The sequence below is a fragment of the Loxodonta africana genome, chromosome 3 (genome assembly GCF_030014295.1).
Source record: "Loxodonta africana isolate mLoxAfr1 chromosome 3, mLoxAfr1.hap2, whole genome shotgun sequence".
Lineage (NCBI taxonomy): Eukaryota > Metazoa > Chordata > Mammalia > Proboscidea > Elephantidae > Loxodonta > Loxodonta africana.
Genome location: NC_087344.1, coordinates 25,459,706 through 25,482,329, shown reverse-complemented (window position 1 = coordinate 25,482,329; position 22,624 = coordinate 25,459,706). Strand labels below are relative to the sequence as shown.

The window sequence follows — 22,624 nt, the reverse complement described above, 5'->3', positions numbered from 1 at the left end:
TTAATTTTCTTAGGGACTATTATAAATGGTATTCTTTTCCTGATTTCCTTTTCATCGTTCTCTTTATTGGTGTATAGGAATCTAATCTGACTTTTGTATGTTAATCTTGTATCCTGCTGCTCTGCTGAATCTTTCTATTAGTTCCAGTAGTTTTCTCGCGGAGTCTTTTGGGTTTTCTATGTAAAGTATCATATCATCTGGAAATAGGAAGAGTTTAACTTCTTCATTGCCAATTTGGATGACCTTTATTTCCGTATCTTGCCTTACTGCTCTAGGTAGGACTTCCAACGCAATGTTAAGTAGGAGTGGGGATAAAGGGCATCCTTGTCTTGTTCCTGTTCTCAAGAGGAATGTTTTCAGCCCCTCTCCATTAAGAATGATATTGGCTGTTGGTTTTGCGTAGATGCCCTTTATTATGTGGAGAAATTTTCCTTCTATATTTTATTAAGAGATTTTTATTTAATTTTTATTGTGCTTTAGTGAAAGTTTGCAAATGAAGTCAGACTCTCATACAAAAATTCATAAACGCCTTGCTATATACTCCTAATTGCTCTCCCCCTAATGAGACAGCACACTCCTTCTCTCCACTCTCTGTTTTCCTGTCCATTCAGTTTATTCAGGAAACTGCTTTTGGTTTAGTCCAGTTGTGCTGACCTCTCCTGTATTGTGTGTTGTCTTTCCCTTCACCTAAAATAGTTCTTATCTACTATCTAATAGTGAAAACCCCTCTCCCTCCTTCCCTTCCTCCCTCCCTCACCCCTCTCGTAACCAACAAAGAATATTTTCTTTCCTAACTATTTCTCGAGTTCTTATGACAGTGCTCTTGTACAATATTTGTCTTTTTGCAACTGGCTAATTTCACTCAGCATAATACCTTCCAGATTCCTCCAGGTTATGAAATGTTTCATGGATTCATCATTGTTCTTTATCAATGTGTAATACTGCATTGTTTGAATATATAATTTATTTACCCATTCGTCCATTGGTGAGCACTTTGGTTACTTCCGTCTTTTTGCTATTGTAAACAGTGCTGCAGTGAACAGCAAGAAGGAATCAGAAATAATTATAAGATACTTGCCCTACCTGTAAAGTGGTATAGTGTAATTTCAAAATGGATTTGGAGTAGTTATAAATGTACAATGTATGCTCTAGGATAACCACAAAACTGTCCATTATAAATAAGGGTAAAACTAAAACATACTCAGATAAACAAAAGCTGGGCGAGTTGGGCACCATTAGACAAAACTTGCCTAACAAGAAATGCAAAGGTAGTCTCTCAGGCTGAAATGAAAGAACGTTAGATAGTAATGAAAACTACATAAAGATCTCTAGTAAAGGCAATCATATGTGCAAATGCAAAAGCCAGTACTATATTTTGGGTTTGCACCTCTACTTTTTATGTCATACATGCTTTAAGTGGCAAATGCAGAAAAATATCTGTAAATTTATGTCACTGGGGACACAACAGACAAAGATGTAATTTGTGAGAACAAAATCTAAGGCAAAGAGATACAGCTATATAGAACCAATGTGGAAATTAAACAATAAATACTAAATAACCAACGGGTGATAGAAGAAATCACAATGGAAACTAGAAAACACGTAAAAGGTAAATAAAGGCAGAATTTTCCAAGACTTATGGTATGGGACAATGGCAGTTGTTTAGAAGGAAATTTATAGCAGTAAATGTCTACATTACAAAAGAGAAATATCAATATTAAACCTCAAAGAACGAGAAAAAGAAGAGTAAACTAAGCCCATAGATATCAGAAAGACAGAAGTAAAAAAGACTACAATGTAGATAAAGAACGGAACAGAGGCACAGTTGAGAGAAATCAATGACACAAGTATTTTATTTTTTGAAAAGGTCAATAAAATTGAGAAACCTTTAACTAGACTGACCAAAGAACTAAATAACTAAAATCAGAAATGAATGTGGAGACATTACTATCATACAGAAGTAAAAAGAAGTACAAGAGAAAATTATGAATGACTGTACACCAAGCGAAAATATATATGAAATGGTAAATTCCTAAAAACACACAGATTACCTAGACTGACTCAAGAAGGAATAGAAAATTTCAACAGAACTATAATGAGAGACTAAACAGTAATCAACATCATCGCAACAACAACAAAATACCAGGCATGGATGGCTTTACTTCTGAATTCTACCAAACATTTCAAGAAGAATTCGTATCAATCCTTCTGAAACTCCTCCAAAAACAGAAAAGAAGGGAGCACTTCCTAACTCATTCTTTGAGGTAAGCAGTACTTTGATACCAAAGCCAGATACAGACATGAACAGGAAAAAAAAGAAAATGACAGACAAATGCCCCCCACGAATATAGATACAAAAATAAGTCAACAAAATACCAGGAAACCAAACCCAAGAGTATATTAAAGGAATTATGCACCATGACCAATGGGGGTTTATCCCAGAATGTAAAAATGGTTAAACATTAGAAAATCAAAGTAATAAACCATATCAATAATGTTAAGAAAAAAAAAACCACGATTATCTCAATGGATGAAAAAAAATATTGCACAAAATTCAACACTCTTTGACGATAAAAAAAACTCAACACACTAGAAATCAAAGAGTAATTTGTTAATATAATAAGCCCATAATACCCCCCCCAAAAAAACCCAGTGCTGTCGAGTCATAATAGTTATAATAGACACTCATAAAAAAAAACACAGCTAACATCATATTCAATGGTGAAAGTACCAAAGCTTCCCCCCTAAAATCAAGAACAAAGCTGGGATGCCTGTTTTCATCACTGCTATTCAACACTGTACTAGATGTCACAGCCAGAGAAATTAGGCAAGAAAAACAAATTAAAGGTCTTCAAATCTGAAAGGGAATAAATTCTATCTCTATTTGCAGGTGATACCCTACAGATAGAAAATCCAAAAAAATTCACAAGAAAGCTACTAGATCTAAAAAGGATTTTAGCAAACTTGCAGGGTACAATAGTAACATATATACACCATGAATCAACAATCTGAAAAGAAAATTAACAAAAGAATCCCAGTTACAATGATATCTAAAAGAATAAAAAACCTATGAATAAATTTCATTGAGAAGGTGAAAGACCTGTACACTGAAAACTATAAAACATTGTAGACAAAAACTAATAAAGACCTAAATAAACTGAACACACTCCATCTTCATAGACTGGAAGACAACATTGTTAAGATGTCAGTACTACAGTGTATAGATTAAACACAATCCCCATCAAAACGCCAATGGCCTTTTTTTGCAATGACAACAACAATAAAAGGCCTACATAATCCCCAAATTCATATCGGATTGCAAATGGTCTCAAATAGACAAAACAATCCTGAAAAAGAAAAACAAAGTAGGAAAACTCACATTTCTTGACTTCAAAACTTAGAAAGCTACACTAATCAAAGTACTGTCAAAATGGTATAAAGACAGACACATAAACCAATGCAACAGAACTGACAGTCCATAAATAAACCCAATCTACGATCAACAGAATTTGAAAAGGAGTATCAACATCATTCGATGGGTAAAGAATAGTCTCCTCAACAAAGGTACTAGGACAACTGGATTACCACATGCAGAAGAATGAACTTGGGACCCTACCTCACACAACATGGAAATAAAACAAAACCAGTTGCAGTCAACTCAATTCCAACTCATGGTGATCTCAAGTGTGCCAGAGTAGAACTACGCTCCACAGGGTTTTCAATGGCTGTGATCTTTCAGAAGTGAATTGTCAGGACTTTCTTCCAAGGCACTTCTCGGTGGATTCAAATTGTCAATCTTTTGATTAATAGCCCAGCACTTAAAACGGTTTGTGCCACCCAGGGACTCCACCATATACAAACATTACCTCAAAATGGATCAATGATTTAAATATAAGAACTAAAACCAGAAAACTTATAGACGGAATCATATGGGTAAATCTTCATGACCTCAAATTTCACAGTGGATTCTTAGCTATGACACCAAAAGGACAAGAAACCAAATAAAAATGGAAAATTGCGCTTCATCAAAATTAAAATTTTTCACACCAAAGTACACTGTCAAGAAAGTGAAAAGACAGTATCCAGAAAGGGAGGAAATACTTGCCAAGTTATATATCTGAAGAGGGTTTCATAACCAGGGTTCATAAAGAATTAGTACAACTCAACAAGAAGATGAACAACCCACTTTTAAAAAGGGGAAAATAGTTTAAATAAACATTTTCCGAGAGAAGATGCACGAATGCCCAAAAAGCACATGAAAAGATGTTCAACATCACTAATAATCACGGAAATAAAAGTCAAAAGCACAATAAGATACCACTTTGTACCCATTACCAAAAAAAAAAAAAAAAAAGTTGCCATCTCATAGCAACACTTAAGACAGAGTAGAACTGTCCCACAGGGTTTTCAAGGAGATGCTGATGGATACAAATTGCTGATTTTTTGGTCAGCAGCTGTAGCTCTTAACATTACAATGGCCATTATAAAAAAAAAAAAAAAAAGAAGGTGACAAGTACTACTGATAATGAGGAGGAACTAGAACACTCATTCACTGCTAGTGGGTATATAATCTGGTGCATGTACTGTGGAAAACAATTTGGAGTTCTTCGAGCCCTGGGGGCACAGTGGTTAATGGCTTGGCTACGAATCAAAAGGTCAACAGTTTAAATTCACCAGGCACTCCTTGGAAATCCTATGGGCCAATTCTACTCCATCCTTTAGCGTCTCTATGATTCAGAATCAACTAGATGGCAATGAGTTTTTTTCAAAAAGTTAAAAACAGGATAACATAAGGATATGAAGGGGAGTCCCTGGGTGCCACAAACAATTAAGTGCTTGGCAACTAACCAAGAGGTTAATGGTTCAAATTCACCTAGAAGAGCCTCAGAACAAAGTATTGGCAATCTACTTCAGGAAGGTAAAGGTAAAAGCGTGGTTCTACTCTGAACGCACATGGGGTCACCATGACCCAGAATCCACTCGACGGCAACTGGTTTAACAGATTAGGGATGTGAAAGAGTCATCCAAGAGGATATCTGACAAAACATTGCTTAAGGAAGAGGGAACAGGCCAGGTAAGAGTGTGCGCTGTATGTTTTGAGTATACCAAAAGGCCGGCATGACTGGAACAGAGTGAGATACAGGGAGAGGGATAGCAGAGGAAGTTGGAAAGGTGACTGGTATAGACGGATATGTCATATTCTAGGACACTTGTGGCTTTGATTTTTACTTTGAGTAAAATACAGAGCAATCTCAAGCTTTTGAGCAGAGGAGGAAACTGATCTGACAACTCCTAACAAACATTTGTGTAGGGGCAAATGTTAGGCTATGGTCATAATCATGGAAGAAATGTTAACACTGCAGTGGCAGCAATAAAACTGAGTGTGGACGGGATGGTTCCTAGGTATCACTATTTTTTTTTTTTTTAATTTTTGGTGAAAATATACACAGCAAAACATACAGGCATTCAACATGTACAATTCAGTGACGCTGGTGACATGTTTCAGATTGTCACCGTTCACGCTATCTCTGCCCAAATTATTCTACTCCCATTAACTTAGATTCACTGCTCCGGAAACTTCTCATCTATGCTTTAGAGTCACTGTTGTCAATTTAATCTTACATAGACAATTCTGAAAAAGAGAACACTGCTCAAAGTAAACGTTCTTTACTAATTGAGCTAAAGTATTAGTTTAAAGATGACTTCAGGGGCTAGTTCTGGTTCTAAGTCTAAAAATTATCTTGGGGAAACAGACACAGGGGTTCCTCAAGTCTCAATGGGTAAATAAGTCTGGATACATAAAAATTTGAAATTCTGTTCCACATTTACCCACTTCTGAGCAGGATCCATCTATTGAGTACTTATCAAAATGTTCAGGCACCACCCAGTTCTAGTCACATGGAAAAGAAGGCAGTAGTTCCTGGAGGCAATTAGACCTGCAGTCCATTACCTCCTCTGACTCTGCTGCTCTAGGCAAATACAGACCAATTGCTGTACAGCAGATGGCTGCTCACAAGCTTTTAAAACCTCAGGCACTACTCTGTAAACTAAGATGTAGAAAAGAAACTCTAAAAACATTATTAGATCAACTGACCAGACTGTCCCACAAAATTATGACCCTAAACATTTAAACCAAGAAAACTAATTTCATCAAGTGTTTGTTTGTACCCTAGATACTTTTAACGTAGCTACAACAGAAGCTGCCGATGGACTGAAGGTTGGGGTGTGACAGAAAGAACCCAAGATTTTTGCACAAGAAAACTGAAAAGACCAAGTGCCATCAACATACGAGCAGATGCCTTCAAACGGAGATTTTATAGGAAAGGATGTAGAGGTTACTTGGTGCTTGTTGAGACTGAAATGAGGATAAGACATTCAAGTGGGTAAAGATGAACAAAAAAGATAAGTTTTCTAAGAATTGTTTGTAATGGGGAAAAAAAGAGTCTCTGTGACAGACAAGCAGTCTTATGACAACTGGGTTTCCACATGCAAAAGAATGAAGGAGGAACCCTATGTCATGTCATATAAAAAAATTAATTCTAAATGGATGAACAAGCAAAATGTCATTGTTACGTGCCATCGAGTCGATTCCGACTCACAACGACCCTATGCACAACAGAACGAGACACTGCCTGGTCCTGTGACATTCTTACAACTTAAATATAAGAGCTAAAAACATAAAAACACTGTTAATAATAATCCCAAAATGGAAACTTCCCAAATACCCTCAAAAAATACAACTGTTAAATTATTACCATATACGGGCAGTCCTGGGTCACGAACATTCAACTTATGGACCATTGACTGGACAACTTATACTTGCCTTTTAATGTTATATAAATTTGCCATCACTTTGAAGTGAACAAACCAACTCCTGTTGTTGTTGTTATATGCCGTGACGTTGGTTCCGACTCATAGTGACCCTATGCACAACAGAACGAAACACTGCCCAATCCCGTGCCGTCCTTACAATCATCATGATTGAGCTCATTGTTACAGCCACTGTATGAATTCACCTTGTTGAGGGTCTTCCTCTTTTCCGCTGACCCTGTACTCTGCCAAGCATGATGTTCTTCTCCAGGGACTCATCCCTCCTGAACGACATGTCCAAAGTATGTAAGACGCAGCCTCACCATCCTTGCCTCTAAGGAGCATTCTGGCCACACTTCTTCCAAGACAGATTCGTTCGTTCTTCCGACAGTCCATGGTATATTCAATATTCTTCGCCGACACCACAATTCAAAGGCGTCAACTCTTCTTCGGTCTTCCTAATTCGTTGTCCAGCTTTCACATGCCTGTGATGTGACTGAAAATACCATGGCTTGGGACAGGGGCACCTTAGTCTTCAGGGTGACATCTTTGCTCTTCAACACTTTAAAGAGGTCCTTTGCAGGAGACTTCCCCAATGCAATCCGTCCTTTGATTTCTTGACTGCTGCTTCCATGGCTGTTCATTGTGCATCCAAAGAAAATGAAACCCATGACAACTTCAATCTTTTCTCCGTTTACCACGACGTTGATCATTGGTCCAGTTGTGAGGATTTTTGTTTTCTTTATGTTGAGGTGTAATCTATACTGAAGGCTGTGGTCTTTGACCTTCATTATTAAGTGCTTCAAGTTCTCTTAACTTTCAGGAAGCAAGGTTGTATCATCTGCATAACGCAGGTTGTTAATGAGTCTTCCTCCACTCCAGATGCCCCGTTCTCCTTCATACAATACAGGCTCTCATATTATTTGTTCAGCATACAGATTAAATAGTTATGGTGAAAGAATACAACCCTGACACACACCTTTCCTGACTTTAAACCAATCAGTATCCCCTTGTTCTTTCTAAACAGCTATTTGTTGATCTATGTAAAGTTTCCTCATGAGCACAATTAAGTGTTCTGGAATTCCCACTCTTCGCAGTGTTATCCATAGTTTGTTACGATCCACACAGTCAACTGTCTTTGCATAGTCAATAAAACACAGGTAAACATCCTTCTGGTATTCTCTGCTTTCAGCCAGGATCCATCTCACATCAGCAACGATACCCCTGGTTCCACGTCCTCTTCGGAAACCAGTCCGAATTTCTGCAACTTCTCTGTTGATATACTACTGCAGCCATTTTTAATGATCTTCAGCAAAATTTTGCTTGCATGTGATATGAACGATATTGTTCTATAATTTCCACATTCGGTTGGATCACCTTTCTTGAGTTATGGATCTCTTCACTCAGTTGGCCAGGAAGGTGTCTTCCATATTTCTTGGCATAGACGAGTGAGCACCTCCATCGCTGCATCTGTTTGTTGAAACATCTTGATTGATACTCCATCAATTCCTGGAGCCTTGTTTTTCGCCAATGCCTTCAGAGCAGCTTGGACTTCTTCCTTCAGTACCATCGGTTCTTGATCATATGCAGCCTCTTGAAATGGTTGAATATCGACTAATTGTTCTTGGTATAACAACTCTGTGTATTCCTTTCATCTTCTTTTGATGTTTCCTGCGTCATTTAATATTTTCCCCATGGAATCCTTCGCTATTGCAACTCGAGGCTTGAATTTTTTCTTCAGTTCTTTCAGCTTGGGAAATGATGAGCGTGTTCTTCCCTTTTGGTTTTCCATCTCCAGCTCTTTGCACATGTCATTATAATATTTTGTCTTCTCGAGAGGCCCTTTGAAATCTTCTGTTCAGTTCTGTTACTTCGTCAATTCTTTCTTTTGCTTTAGCTGCTCAACACTCAAGAGCAAGTTTCAGAGTCTCCTCTGATATCCATCTTGGTCTTTTCTTTCTTTCCTGTCTTTTCAATGACCTCTCGCTTTCTTCATGGATGATGTCCTTGATGTCATTCCACAACTCATCTGGTCTGCGGTCACTGGTGTTCAATGTGTCAAATCTATTCTTCATATGGTCTCTATATTCAGACAGGATATACTCAAGGTCATATTTTGGCTCTCGTGGACTTGCTCTGATTTTCTTCAGTTTCAGCATGAACTTGCATATCAGCAATTGATGGTGTGTTCCACAGTTGGCCCCTGGCCTTGTTCTCACTGATGATATTGAGCTTTTCCACCTCCTTCCACAAAAAAAAACAAAAAAAAAATTTTTTTTGTTGTTTTTTTTTGTGCATATGTAGTCAATTTGATTTCTGCATGTTCCATCTGGCGAGGTCCATGTGTACAGTCACCGTTTATGTTGGTGAAAGAAGGTATTCGCAGTGAAGAAGTAGTTGGTCTTGCAAAATTCTATCATTCGATCTCCGGCATTGTTTCTATAACCAAGGCCATATTTTCCAACTACTGATCCTTCTTCTTTGATTCCAAGTTTTGCATTCCAATCGTCAGTAATTACTAATGCATTTCGATTGCATGCTCAATCAATTTCAGACTGCAGCAGCTGTTAAGAATCTATTTCTTCACCTTTGGCCCTAGTGGTTGGTGTGTAAGTTTGAGTAACAGTCATATTAACTGGTCTTCCTTGTAGGTGTATGGATATTATCCTATCACTGACAGCGCTGTACTTCAGGACAGATCTTGAATCGTTCTTTTTGACGATGAATGCAACACCATTCCTCTTCAAGTTGTCATTCCCAGCATAGTAGACTATATGATTGTCCGATTCAAAATGGCCAATACCACTCCATTTCAGCTCATTAATGCCTAGGATATTGATGTTTATGCATTCCACTCATAAGAAATTCTTCATCACAATCACCTTCACTTGCTGCATGTGCAGCTTTTAAATCATTTAAAAGGCTTTGAGTCTTTTCTTGCACTAGAAAACCAAACCAAGCCCACTGTGATCGAGTTGATTCCAACTCATAGCAAACCTACAGAAAAGAGTAAAACTTCCCTGCAGGGTTTCCAAAAATGTAATTCTTCACAGAAGCTGACTGTCACATCTTTCTCTCACGGCTGCTAGGTTCGAACCACCAACCTTTCAGTTAGCAGCTTAGCACTTCAGCCACTGCAACTCCAGGGCTTCTTTTTTGCTTTAAAGCTACAAAAGAACCATGCGCACTTATTTTGACTTAACTGCAAATTCAACTTAAAGACACAGGAGCGGATCTCGTTTGGAACCAGGCACTGACTGTACTCTATCCAGAAGACACTACAGAACAATTAAAGTGAATGAACAACCCATGGAAGTCTTCTTAGTGCAAATTTGAACAAAAGAAATCGCCATAAAAAGTACATACAGTGTTATTCTATTTGTTTACAACATAAAAACCATCAAATTCCAATGCACTTATTTTGAGATATGTACAAAGCTGAAAAAATATAAACAAAAGCAAAGAAAACCTCCTCAGAAATATGAAGATATTAGTTATACCAACAGGGCAGAACACTGTGATTAAAAATTAACTCACTGGTAAGGAGGGTCAAGAGTCAGAGTTGTTCTAGTTAGGTGCCATCAAGTGGGTTCCAACTCATGGCAACCGTATGTACCACAGAACGAAACACTGCCCAGCCCCGGGCTATTGTTACAATCCTTGTTATGCTTAAGCCCATTGTTGCAGCCACCGTGTGAAATCCATCTCATCGAGGGTCTTGCTCTTTTTCACTGACGCTCTATAATTTACCAAGCACGATGTCCTTCTCCAGGGACTGACTGATCCTTCCTGACGACATGTCCGAAGTATGTAAGATGCAGTCTCGCCATCCTTGCTTCTAAGAAGCATTCTAGTTGTACTTCTTCCAAGACAGATTTGTTCGTTCTGGCAGTCCACAGTATAGTCAATATTCTTCATCAACACCACAATTCAAAGGTGTCAATTCTTCTTCAGTCTTCCTTATTGATTTTCCAGCTTTCACATGCATATGATGCAATTGAAAATACCATGGATTGGGTCAGGCGCACCTTAGTCTTCAAGGTGACATCTTTGCTTTTCAACACTTTAAAGTGGTCCTTTGCAGCAGATTTGCCCACTGCAACGCATCTTTTGATTTCTTGACTGCTGCTTCCTTGGGTGTTGATTGTGGAGCCAAGTAAAATGAAATCCTTGACAACTTCCATCTTTTCTCCGTTTATCATGATGTGGCTTATCGGTCCAGTTGTGAGGATTTTTACATTGAGGTATAACCTATCCTGAAGGCTATGGTCTTTGATCTACATCAGTAAGTGCTTCAAGTCGTCTTCATTTTCAGCAAGATTGTGTCATCTGCTTAACGTAGGTTGTTAATGAGTCTTCCTCCAATCTTGATGCCTCATTCTTCTTCATATAGTCCAGCTGCTCAGATTATTTTGCTCAGAATACTGACTGAATAGGTATGGTGAAAGCATACAAGCCGGATGCACACCTTTTCTGACTTTAAACCAATCAGTATGCCCTTGTTCTGTCTGAACAGCTGCCTCTTGATCTGTTTACAGGTTCCTCATGAGCACAATTAAGTGCCCTGGAATTCCCATTCTTCGCAATGTTATCCATAATTTGTTATGATGCACAAAGTCGAATGCCTCTGCATAGTCAAAAATACACAGGTAGACATGCTTCTGGCATTCTCTGCTTCCAGCCAGGATCCATCTGACATCAGCAATGATATCCCTGGTTTCACATCCTCTTATGAATCTGGCCTGAATTTCTGGCAGTTCCCTGTCAATATACTGCTGCAGTCACTTTTGAATGATCTTCAGCAGAATTTTGCTTGCATATGATATTAATGATATTGTTTATAATTTCCACATTCAGTTGGATCACTCTTCTTGGGAATAGGCATAAATATGGATCTCTTCCAGTCAGCTGGCCACATAGCTGTCTTGTAAATTTCTTGCAATAGGCAAGTGAGCACTTCCAGCTCTGCATCTATTTGCTGAAACATTTCAGTTGGTATTCTGTCAATTCCTGGAGCCTTGTTTTTCACCAGTGCCTTCAGTGCAGCTTGGACTTCATCCTTCAGTACATTCGGTTCCTGATCATACGCTACCTCTTGAAATGGTTGAACATCAAGTAATTGTTTTTGGTATAATGACTCTGAGTATTCCGTCTATCTTCTTTTGATGTTTCCTGCATGGTTTAGTATTTCCCCCACAGAATTCTTCATTATGGCAAGTCAAGGCTTGAAGTTTTTCTTCAGTTCTTTCAGCTTGAGAAACACCAAGCATGTTCTCCCCTTTCGTTTTTCTACCTGCAGCTCTATGCACATGTTATAATACTTTACTTGTCTTCCCGAGCTGCCCTTTGAAAACTTCTGTTGAGTTCTTTTACTTCATCATTCCTTCCTTTTGCTTTAGCTGATCAACATTCCAGAGCATGTTTTAGAGTCTCCTCTGACATCCACCTTGGTCTTTTCTTTCTTTTCTGTCTTTTCAGTGACCTTGTGCTTTCTTCACGTATTATGTCTTTGATGTCATTCCACAACTCATCTGGTCTTTGGTCATTACTGTTTGATGCATCAAATCTGTTCTTGAGATGGTCTCTAAATTCAGGTGGGATATGCTCAAGGTCGTATTTTGGCTCTCGTGGGCTTGCTCTGATTTTCTTCATCTTCAACCTGAACTTGCATATGAACAACTGATGGCCTATTCCATAGCTGGCCCCTGGCCTTGTTATGAGGATATTGAGCTTTTCCATTGTCTCTTTTCACAGGTATAGTAAATTTGATTCCTGTGTATTCCATCTGGCGAGGTGCATGTGTACAGTCGCCATGTATGTTGATGAAAAAAGGTATTTTGCAATGAAGTTACTGGTCTTGCAAAAGTCAACCATGAAATCTTCGGCATCATTTCTATCACCAGGGCCGTATTTTCCAACTAAAGATCCTTCTTTGTTTCCAACTTTCACATTCCAATCACCAGTAATTATCAGTGCATCCTGATTGCATGTTCGATCAATTTCAGATGGCAGAAGCTAATAAAAATCTTCAATTTCTTCATCTTTGGCCTTAGTGGTTGGTGCGTAAATTTGAATAATAGTCATATTAACTGGTCTTCCTTGTAGGCATATGGATATTATCCTATCAGTGACAGCTTTGTACTTCAGGATACATCTTGAAATGTTCTTTTTGATGATGAATGCAACACCATTCCTCTTTACGTTGTTGTTCCTGGCATAGGAGACTATATGGCTGTCTGATTCAAAATGGCTGATACCAGTCCATTTCAGTTCACTAATGCCTAGGATATTGATGTTTACATATTCTATTTCATTTTTTATGATTTCCTATTTTCCTAGGTTCATAGTTTGTACATTCCAGGTTCTCATCATTAATGGATGTTTGCAGCTGTTTCTTCTCACTTTAAGTAGTGCCACATCAGCAGATGAAGGTCCCAAAAGCTCTACTCCATGCACGTCATTAAGGTCGCCTCTACTTTGAGCAGGCAGCTCTTCCCAAGTCATGTTTTCAGTGCCTTCCAACCTGGGGGATCATCTTCCAACACTATATCACAATGTTCTACTGGTATTCATAAAGTTTTCACTGGCTAATTCCTTCTGGAAGAAAACTGTCAGGTCCTTCTTCCTACTCTGTCTTAGTCTAGAAGCTCAGCTGAACCTGTCCTCCATGGGTGACTCTGCTGGTATCTGTATACCAGTGGCATAGCTTTTAGCATTACGGCAATGCACAAGCCCCCACAGTTCATCAAAATGACAGACACATGGGGAGTCCTGATGGTACAGTGGTTAAGAGCTACAACTACAAACCAAAAGATCAGCGATTTCAATCCACTAGCTGTTCCTTGGAAATACTATGGGGCAGTTCTAATCTGTCCTATAGGGTCCTGATGAGATGGAATCAACTCAACGTCAATGGTTATCTGTATAGAGTGAGAGTATATCCATTAATTACATGACTATTCAGTTTATGGAGCGCTGGTTGCACAGTGGTTAAGTGTTCAGCTGATAACCAAAAGGCTGGCAGTTTGAATTCCCAGCTGCTCCCTGGAAGCCCTATGGAGCAGTTCTACCCTGTTGCTATCAGTCAGAATTGACCCAACGGCAACAGGTTATGGGGCGCTCACTTTATATTTCACTGAATTGTAAATTTAGTATCAATTTTTTTTGCATGCATGTAAAAATCTAACCAAATTTAAAAATGCAAAGAAACATGCACAATTTGAAAATGGGCATGTGCAAAAAACATACACCAAAGAGCAAATACACTAAGAAGCTCAACATTTTCCCAGAAAAGCAAGTGAAAAACAAGGCTATGCATGATTCCATTCCCATTCAACTTTATCCTAGAGATTTTAGCCCCATTACATTCCCCTCAAAAAAAAAAAAATTTTTTTTTAAAGTAAAAAAGCCATACCCCATTCTATTTCACAGGTTAATTATGTATGAACAACCTCAAATGAATATATAGATGATTACTAGACTAAGAAACTTTTGGCACATTTTTCAGGTTGCAATATATCAAAGTAACATTTATCTTATGAATTTATAGACACTGGTACCAAGCAGCAGAAAAATTAATTTTAAAAGGATAACATGTATCTAAGAGAAATAAAAAGGACCAAGGAGTATGTGATAATTAAGATTGTATGTCAACTTGGCTGGGCCATGATTCTCGGTATTTATATGTGATCATTTCCACAGTGGGATCTGTTGCGAGTAGCCAATCAGTTGAAAGGGATTTTCCTCGAGGGCGTGGCCTGCATCTGAATATAAGCAGTCGTTCTGGCTTTTTGTTCACTCTGGATCGTGCAGCTGCCTCTTGTTTGTCTGGCTTCTGGTTCCTGGGACTTGAGCTATCAGCCCATTTGCTGATCCTGGGATTCATGGATCTTCACAGCTTCTGAGTGGAGCCCTGCTCTCCAGCCTGCTGATCTTGGGTTTGCCAGTCCCTGCAGCTACGTGAACCAGGAGAAGCCTTTCAGTCTTGCCTGCTATTCTTGGGATCTGTCGATATTCACAGCCTGTGAGCAAGAGCCCTGCTTTCCAACCTGCTGATCTTGGGTTCACCAGCCCCTGCATCCACATGAATCAGAAGAAGCATCTATTGTAACCCACGGACCTGGGACATTCCAGCCTCTGTGATCATGTGAACCATTTCTTTGATACAAATCTATATATACACATTTATACATTTTATTGGTTTTGCGTCCTACAGAACCCAGCCTAAAACAGAGAGTAATTAAGTAAATAAAAGATTCTAATATATGATTCAACAATAACTAACCAGGCTGACATACATGAAAAGATACAGCATGCTTTGAGAGCACTGTTCTATCTAATATGGCTTATTTCCTAAGAACTTCCAAAAAATTTCAACCAAATTTGTTTTCTTTAAAACATCACCAAAAAAAAAAAAAAAAATTCAAGAATTTACATGGAAGTGCAAATGTCCACAAATATCCAGGATGCCCTAAGGAGTACGGTACTGGGGACATGTCCATATGTTGTTGTTAGCTGCCATCAAGTCGATTCCCTCATAGAGACTCTACGTACAACAGAACAAAAAACACCACTCGCTCCTGCGCCGATCCTACAGCCGTCACTCTGTTTGAGCCCACTGTTGCAGCCACTGTGTCAATCCATCTCGTTGAGGGTCTTTCTCTTTTTTGCTGACCCCCTATTTTACCAAGAATGTTGTCCTTCTCCAGGGACTGTTCCCTCCTGACAACACGTCTAAAGTATGTGAGACAAAGTTTCACCATCCTTGCTTCTAATGAGCATTCCGGCTGTACTTCTTGCAAGACAGGCTTCTTCGTTCTTCCGGCAGTTGAAGGTATATTCGATATATACCTGAGCATATATAAATGTGTGTGTACAGGGTACTTAGGAGTTGAAATCAACTTGACAGCAATGGTTTTTTAAGTACATACGTATGCATAAACTCTGTGTGTCTCTGTGTATGTGTATGAATAACTAGAATAAATTCAAAAGCATAGTATAAGAATACACAAATAGAGGTAGAGCCAAGAAGGCGGAATAGATAGACGCTTCTGGCGACCCCTCTTTACAACAAAGACCCGGAAAAACAAGCATAAAGAGTATATTTGTGACAAGCTGGGAGCCCTGAGCTTCAAAGCCAAGCTTAGAAAACGAACTGAGGAGCAGTGGGAGGAAGAGACCATTCAGAAGCGGAGAAGGGTTACCGGACCTGAATTGTGGGGAGTCCTCAGGCACCATTCCCAAAGCGGCGGCAGGGGCGGAGGGCTGGTATTAGCATTCGGTCGCAGTTTCCTCAGGGAGAAGCAGCCAGCCACAAAGCCCACTCACACCTCCAGAACCTGAGGAGAACAGCACTCTCGGCAAAAGCTAAGTATTTGCATATATTATAACGCACCCCCCCCCCCCACAAACCGGCTTCAGCGGCTGAATTCCCTTGGCCTGAAATAGGAACTGTTGAGCACCTAGAGCCATCCTCCCAGCCTTGAGGAAGGAAAAAATTTGCATTTGGGGGAAAAGAATTTGCTAGCTCCGCTAACTGGGGGAGCTCAGGACAGAAGCAGCTCCTGTCCAGGGATAAAAAACCCATGGACTTTGAGCACCTTTCTTTTCTGCATGGACCTGTGTGGGCCTATTTTGGGAGAATAGGCCCTTGTTGGCAGACTCTAACCATTTCAGCTGTGTGGTGGAGAGGTGGGTTTTTGAAGTTTGACATTGCTCTGCCTATTAAACAAGGTCCCACCTACCCACATCAGGGACCTAAGGACTGGTAGCTCCACTCAGGCCATCCAGCCACCTGCGACAGGGGTCCAAAGATAACTGGTACCTCCCAGTCCTTACAACCAAGAAGGCTGGGTGCCCACGATCCGTCTGCAGAACCCACCCACCTGCACGCTCCTGGGAACAGGCACGTGCTTTCCTCAGAGACACTCGGGGGTCAGTTCTCAGCCCCCTGCCTTGTTCAGAGCGTGATCCCCTGCTGCAATCAGATACCCGTATATACGCCAATCACCCCTGCCCCTCTAGGACTGTAGGACGGAGCCTGCACCACACACTTGATGATCAGCCACCTGGAAACCTGAGCTGAACTCATACAAGAAAACTGAATGGACTCCTAGACTGATATACCTCACAACAGCTTTAGCCAACTGGGGACCGGACATCAGAGCTCCAAAGGCAAAAGTAATCGAAGTAGCTCACTCAAGCAACCCATAGGGGTATGCCAAAACAAAACAAAGCAAGCAACTATGACACAGTAAGCAAGCATAAACTAATACAATAACTTACAGATGGCTCGGAGAAAACAGTCAATATCAAGTCACCTAAAGAAACAGATCATGATCACCTCAACAGGCTCTCAAAACAAAGAATCCAGGGATCTTTCAGATGAAAGTGCATTCCCAGAATTACCAGAGGCAGAATACAAAAGTTTAATATACAGAACCTTTCAAGACATCAGGAAGGAAATGAGGCAATAAAAAGTTTAAAGCATTACTTAAAACGTGGAAAGAAACATAGTTTTCATACATTAATTTTACCAAGTAATCTGACATTCCAAAATTTAAGACAAGTTAAATTTTGGTTTAACTTGTCTTAGGTAAAAATGCTTTTGTGCCTAAGCTTTTATACCTGGATCTTAGAAATTTACATTTAGAGCAAGCTTTCCAAGATGCCATTGAGTTGGTTCCAACTCATAGCAACCCTATGTACAACAGAATGAAACACTGCCCAGTTCTGAGCCACCCTTACAATTGTTGTTATGCATGAGCCCACTGTTGCAGCCAATGTTTCAATCCATCTCGTTTAGGGCTGATCACACACTACCTCCTGAAATGGCTGAACGTGGACCAATTCTTTTTGGTACTGTAACTCTGTGCATTCTTTCCATCTTTTGATGCCTCCTGAGTCACTCAATATTTCCCCCATAGAATCCTTCGATACTGCAATTTGAGGCTTGATTTTTTTCTTCAGTTCATTCAGCTTGAGAAATGCCAAGCATGTCCTCCCCTTTTGGTTTTCTAACTTCAGGTCTTTGCACATTTCATTCTAATACTGTACTTCGTCTTCTTGAACCGCCCTTTTAAATCCTCTGTTCAGCTTTTAGTTCACCATTTATTCTGTTTGCCTTAGCTACTCTACATTCAGGAGCAACTTTCAGTGTCTCTTCTGACATCCATTTTGGTCTTTTCTTTCTTTCCTATATTTTTAATGACTTCTTGCTTTCTTCATGTATGATGTCCTTGATGTCATTCCACAACTCGTCTGGTCTTCAGTCATTCGTGTTTAATGAGTCAAATCTATTCTTGAGATGGTCTCTAAATTCATATGGAATATACTCAGGTTACGCTTTGGCTCTCATGGACTTATCTCTTCACCTTCAGCTTGAACTTACACATGAGCAACTGATGGTCTGTTCCAGTCGACTCCTGGCCTTGTTCAGACTGCTGATATTGAGCTTTTCCATTGTCTCTTTTCACAGATGTAGTCAATTTGATTCCTGTGTATTCCATCTGGTGAGGTCCACATGTACAGTCATCATTTAAGTTGCTGAAAAATGTATCTGCAATGAGTAAGTCATTGGTCTTGCAAAATTCTATTATGCGATCTCTGGCATCATTTCTATCACCAAGGCCATGTTTTCCAACTACTGTTCCTTCTTCTTCGTTTCCAACTTTTACATTCCAATCACCAGTAACTATTAATACATCTTGATTGCACGTTCGATCAGTTTCAAACTGCAAAAGTTGGTAAAAATCTTCAATCCTCATCTTTGGCATTAGTGGTTGGTGTGTACATTTGAATAACAGTTGTATTAGCTGGTCTTCCTTGCAGGCGTATGGATATTATCCTATTACTGACAGCACTGTACTTCAGGATAGATCTTGAAATGTTCTTTTTGATGATGAATGCGATGCCATTCCTCTTCAGTTTGTCATTCCCGGCATAATAGACCATATGACTGTCCAGCTCAAAATGGCCAATACAAGTCCATTTCAGCTCACTAATGCCTGGGATCTGTGAGTCTGAATCAACTCTACGGTAACGGGTTTAGGTCTTTTGGTTTAATGCCTAGGATATCAAACAACAAAGGTAAGATGGCTTTTATACCTGAACTTTTTATACCTGTATCTTAGAAATTTGTATCAACATTCACTACAGCAAACTTTATAAAAGCAAAACGTTGGAAACTATTCACATTTTTATTCACGGCGGTGACGTTAAAAAAAAAAAAACTAAGATAAATTCACCAAATGCAGTATTATGGCGTTTTATACAACTTTAGACTCAAACTGTTATGTACTGTTATGAACAGATCTTTAGGATAATTTGTTAAATGAAAAAAGCAGTATATATTCCATGCTAGCTTTTGCTTAACATGGTGCGAAAAATAAAAATTTTTAATTCTATATGCTTACATTTACACAAAGAAATACTGCCAAGATGCTTAAAAAATTTTATAATAAAGCTGATTATTTAAAGGTAGCTGGTAGAAAAATGGTCTGAATGAGGACAAGGTTAGAAACAAGTCTTCATAAATTACCATTTTAGAGTTCACATTAAAATTTGAAATTTGAAGGATTATCTATTAGAAAAACATAATTACTTTTAAACATAATACAAATCAAAAATGTGATATATTTAATGTATTTCCTCAGAATTCCCATTCACAAGCATTAAAACCATTTAAGATTTACTCACTTAAGGCTTAATTGTTATGAAATGGTCTAATACATTTGTGCAAATCATAAAAATGTAAGTCAGAGCTCTCTTTTTAAACAAAGAGACCAGAGATATCAGTCTGTACTTCCAATTTATCTCAGGAGGATGTTACCAAAATGACTAGATTTAACACATTAGGGGTTTTGGTACAATACATTAAATGTTGGAGGAGTGTTTAAAACCCTTCTCAAGATTTAAGAGTAACTTTTACATCAGTTAAAAAAGGTATTTTTCTGGGCTTCACAAGTTTTATATCCATTAAGTTCAAAAACCCTCAGTAGAAACATAACAAACTAATCTGGAAACTTGCTTCCAGTGGAAACTGTGACCTTCAGAACTTAAACACACCCACTTGCTTTCCTGACCTGATTTAGCAAAAAAAGAATAATTTTAGATCTTAATCCAAGACTGCGATGGGCAGTCAAAAATTTTAGAAATGTAATACCACCTCAAGGCACAGAGAGGCTGGGAGGACAGGAACCTGGACACGGAATCATGCTTTTCACACAGCTGAAAGCTTCCAGCAAAGCCAGTCCCAACTGGGGAAAAAATGATGGTTTTGGAGACCCAGCCATGATCCAGCTAAACTCACTCTCCTGCCTCATTCCTGTGGTGAGGTCATGAGAGTGCCAATTCCGAAAGAGGACCCCATAATGAATCAGGGTTCTTCCCTTAACCTCTCTCTCTTCCTTTCTTTACCCCATCACACCATGTAAGAGGTAAAGCTGCAGTTTTAGAACTGCACAGAAGGGGCTCCAGTGCCTGCGGAAAGCCAAGAAAACTGTTTGTAGTGATGAAATAAGGATGGCTACAGTGCGATGGATTGCTTTCCTGTGATCTCTCTCACCATGGTCTTGTAACTCCCACCCGAGGGATTCGGTAGGACTGTGTAAATAAGATAATTGTAGCTCACCAAAGGGATTGGTCAGTTTTGCCATTCTGCTAGGCTTAAAATGAACGATCCCTGTGGCAGGAAAGAGAGGCTCTTACCATCATCAAAAAAGAGGCGCTACGAGCAGAGCACGTGTCCCTTGGGCCCGGGATCCCTACGCTGAGAAGCTCCTGGAACCAGAAGACCCGTAGCACTGAAGACGGCAAGAAGCAGTGGCAGGAGATGGCGTGGTGGGCTTCCCAGCTCACAGAACAAAAAGGCTGAGTCTCTTTGAGCAGGTGGCTTGCTGGCAGAGTAGATGCCACTGGGCTTGGTGTTGGTGGAGCTAGGTTTACTGACTCACAGAGCTAGAGCTGAGCAACTTCAGGCCAAGGCTTACTAGCAGAGTGGGGTGACTTGGGGTACTTATCGGCAGAATAAAAGAGCTTTGTAACACTTGACTGAGCAGGGCAGATGCTGAGGGGCCAGAAGGAGGCATGCCTATGGGCACAGCTCAAGAGGCTGTCATGATGGAAGAACTGTATCCTGAATGTTCCTGAACCTGAATTGCAACCTGTTACTTCCTAATAAACCCCATAATCGTACTGTATGTGAATTCTGTGCGGCCACTGCAATGAATTATCAAACCCAGCAGACAAGTAGAGAGTGTTAGGGGAGGGATGGCTGGTGTCAGAATTAGTAAAGATGAAGAAAAGAGGAGGCAGGTCAGACTTCTATTTCATGGGGATCAGCGTTGGGCTGTTGATCTTGATTTTCCTTTCCCCTGATGAAGTTAGAGAAGGTCAGGCACCACCCCCACACCATTTTTACAACAGCTCTACAAAGCCTGGGGCTCAGCCTCCCTACAGAGAGCTGCTCTGTCTTCAGGCTCTGATCAGGAGACTGTCATTCAACACAGAGCACTAAGGCCCAGGGAATGTTAATGAGGCAGGCAGCCTCAAAGCCCAACCCTTCTAAGAGACACATGCTCTGGTTTATCCTCCTACATCGAGCAAAATAGGCTGCACATTCTTCTGAAATTGTCCTTGACAAGATAACCACAGAACTGGGCCATAGTATAGCTGACCACAACCGATTTTAGCAGGTTTTCTATGCCATCTTAACACTTGAAGTCAACTATTAGCTCACTAAGCGCAAAATACATATAAGCACCCACCTCTGGGTGGAGACTTAACATGCTAATGAAGGAAAACTGACCTCTTCCTCCATCCCGGGGGATGAAACTCTTGTCTAGAGAAAATGCATAGCCGTCCCCAAGCCCTGAGTGTCTGTTTGAAGGTCAATCCTCAATATTCATGATGAATTTGCACTTCTTTGTCTGCTCTCTGTAAAAGCCCACCTCCTCTAAGCTGCCTACGAGTAGTCTTGGAGGCAGCAGCCCCGACTGCTCCCTTCCTCGCGCAAAGAAATAAAGGTGCACTTCTTCTCTCCCACTTAGGCCTCTTCTTTATTGGCTGTAACAAATCATGCAGAGCAAAACCTGGTGTGGCCACCCAGGAACATTAATGCTCCAAGATTTCAGCTCTGAGAGTCCCATAAGAAAGGTGATCCCATGTATCCAAATCTTGAAACACCACACATGCGTAGAGGAAGGGCCCAGTGAAGGTGGAGCAGGGCTTTAGGATGCCACCTAAGGCTCAGTCCCTTAGCGTCATTCCCTTGTACTAAAATTACCCAGTTCTCTGTGGTACTCACCATTTCTTGGTTTACAGCTTCTGGAAATCTAAGTGAATGTCCTCTCTGAGACCAAGAAGCCAGTTAGGTAAGAGGGATGGGAACGGAAGCAGGGCCGCTAGGCAGACTGGCGGCAAATGAATACTGTTTGGTCCACACAGCCAGTCAACAGCTGAAATCCTTACTTGTGATTCACAGATGTGCAAGACAGGTTCCTCAGCTGCTTAGACTGGACCAGTTCTCTGCGCCTCACCTGGGACCTGAAATAGAAGATGAAGGGAGACAGTGTTGAGTAAGGAGGGAGTAACAGGTTTTTGGCCTTCAGTTCTTTTCTTGGGCAGGGCTTCCTTTCAGGTTCAAGACAATGCTTCACCCAGAGGGCACGTGCACTGAAGGCAAAACAGGCTGCAGCCTCCAGAGCACACGTGTGCATTCTTTATGCAGCTCCACAGGTCTCTTCTTTCTAGCAACAAGATCACAGATGGAGGAATTTACTCATCCCAAAGCATGAGAGGCATCTAGGCCTGGCCA

The 22,624-nt window shown here is 40.1% G+C and overlaps 1 protein-coding gene across 7 annotated transcripts in view; it reads right to left on the bottom strand.

Moving 5' to 3' along the window:
* LOC100663140 (zinc finger protein 345-like) overlaps window positions 1-22,624 on the bottom strand; it is a 63,562-nt gene that overhangs the window by 35,811 nt on the left and 5,127 nt on the right. For 6 of the 7 annotated variants that reach the window (XM_023552388.2, XM_064280718.1, XM_023552383.2 and 3 more), the window contains exon 2: window positions 22,115-22,353. Coding sequence is in view for 2 of the 7 variants with exons in the window: in XM_023552383.2 (XP_023408151.1) it covers window positions 22,115-22,117 (3 nt within the window). In the remaining 5 variants the exon portion in view is untranslated. Of the gene's footprint in view, window positions 1-16,018; window positions 16,149-22,114; window positions 22,354-22,624 lie in introns of all 7 variants that reach the window. The other variant, XM_064280716.1, reaches the window with a different exon arrangement.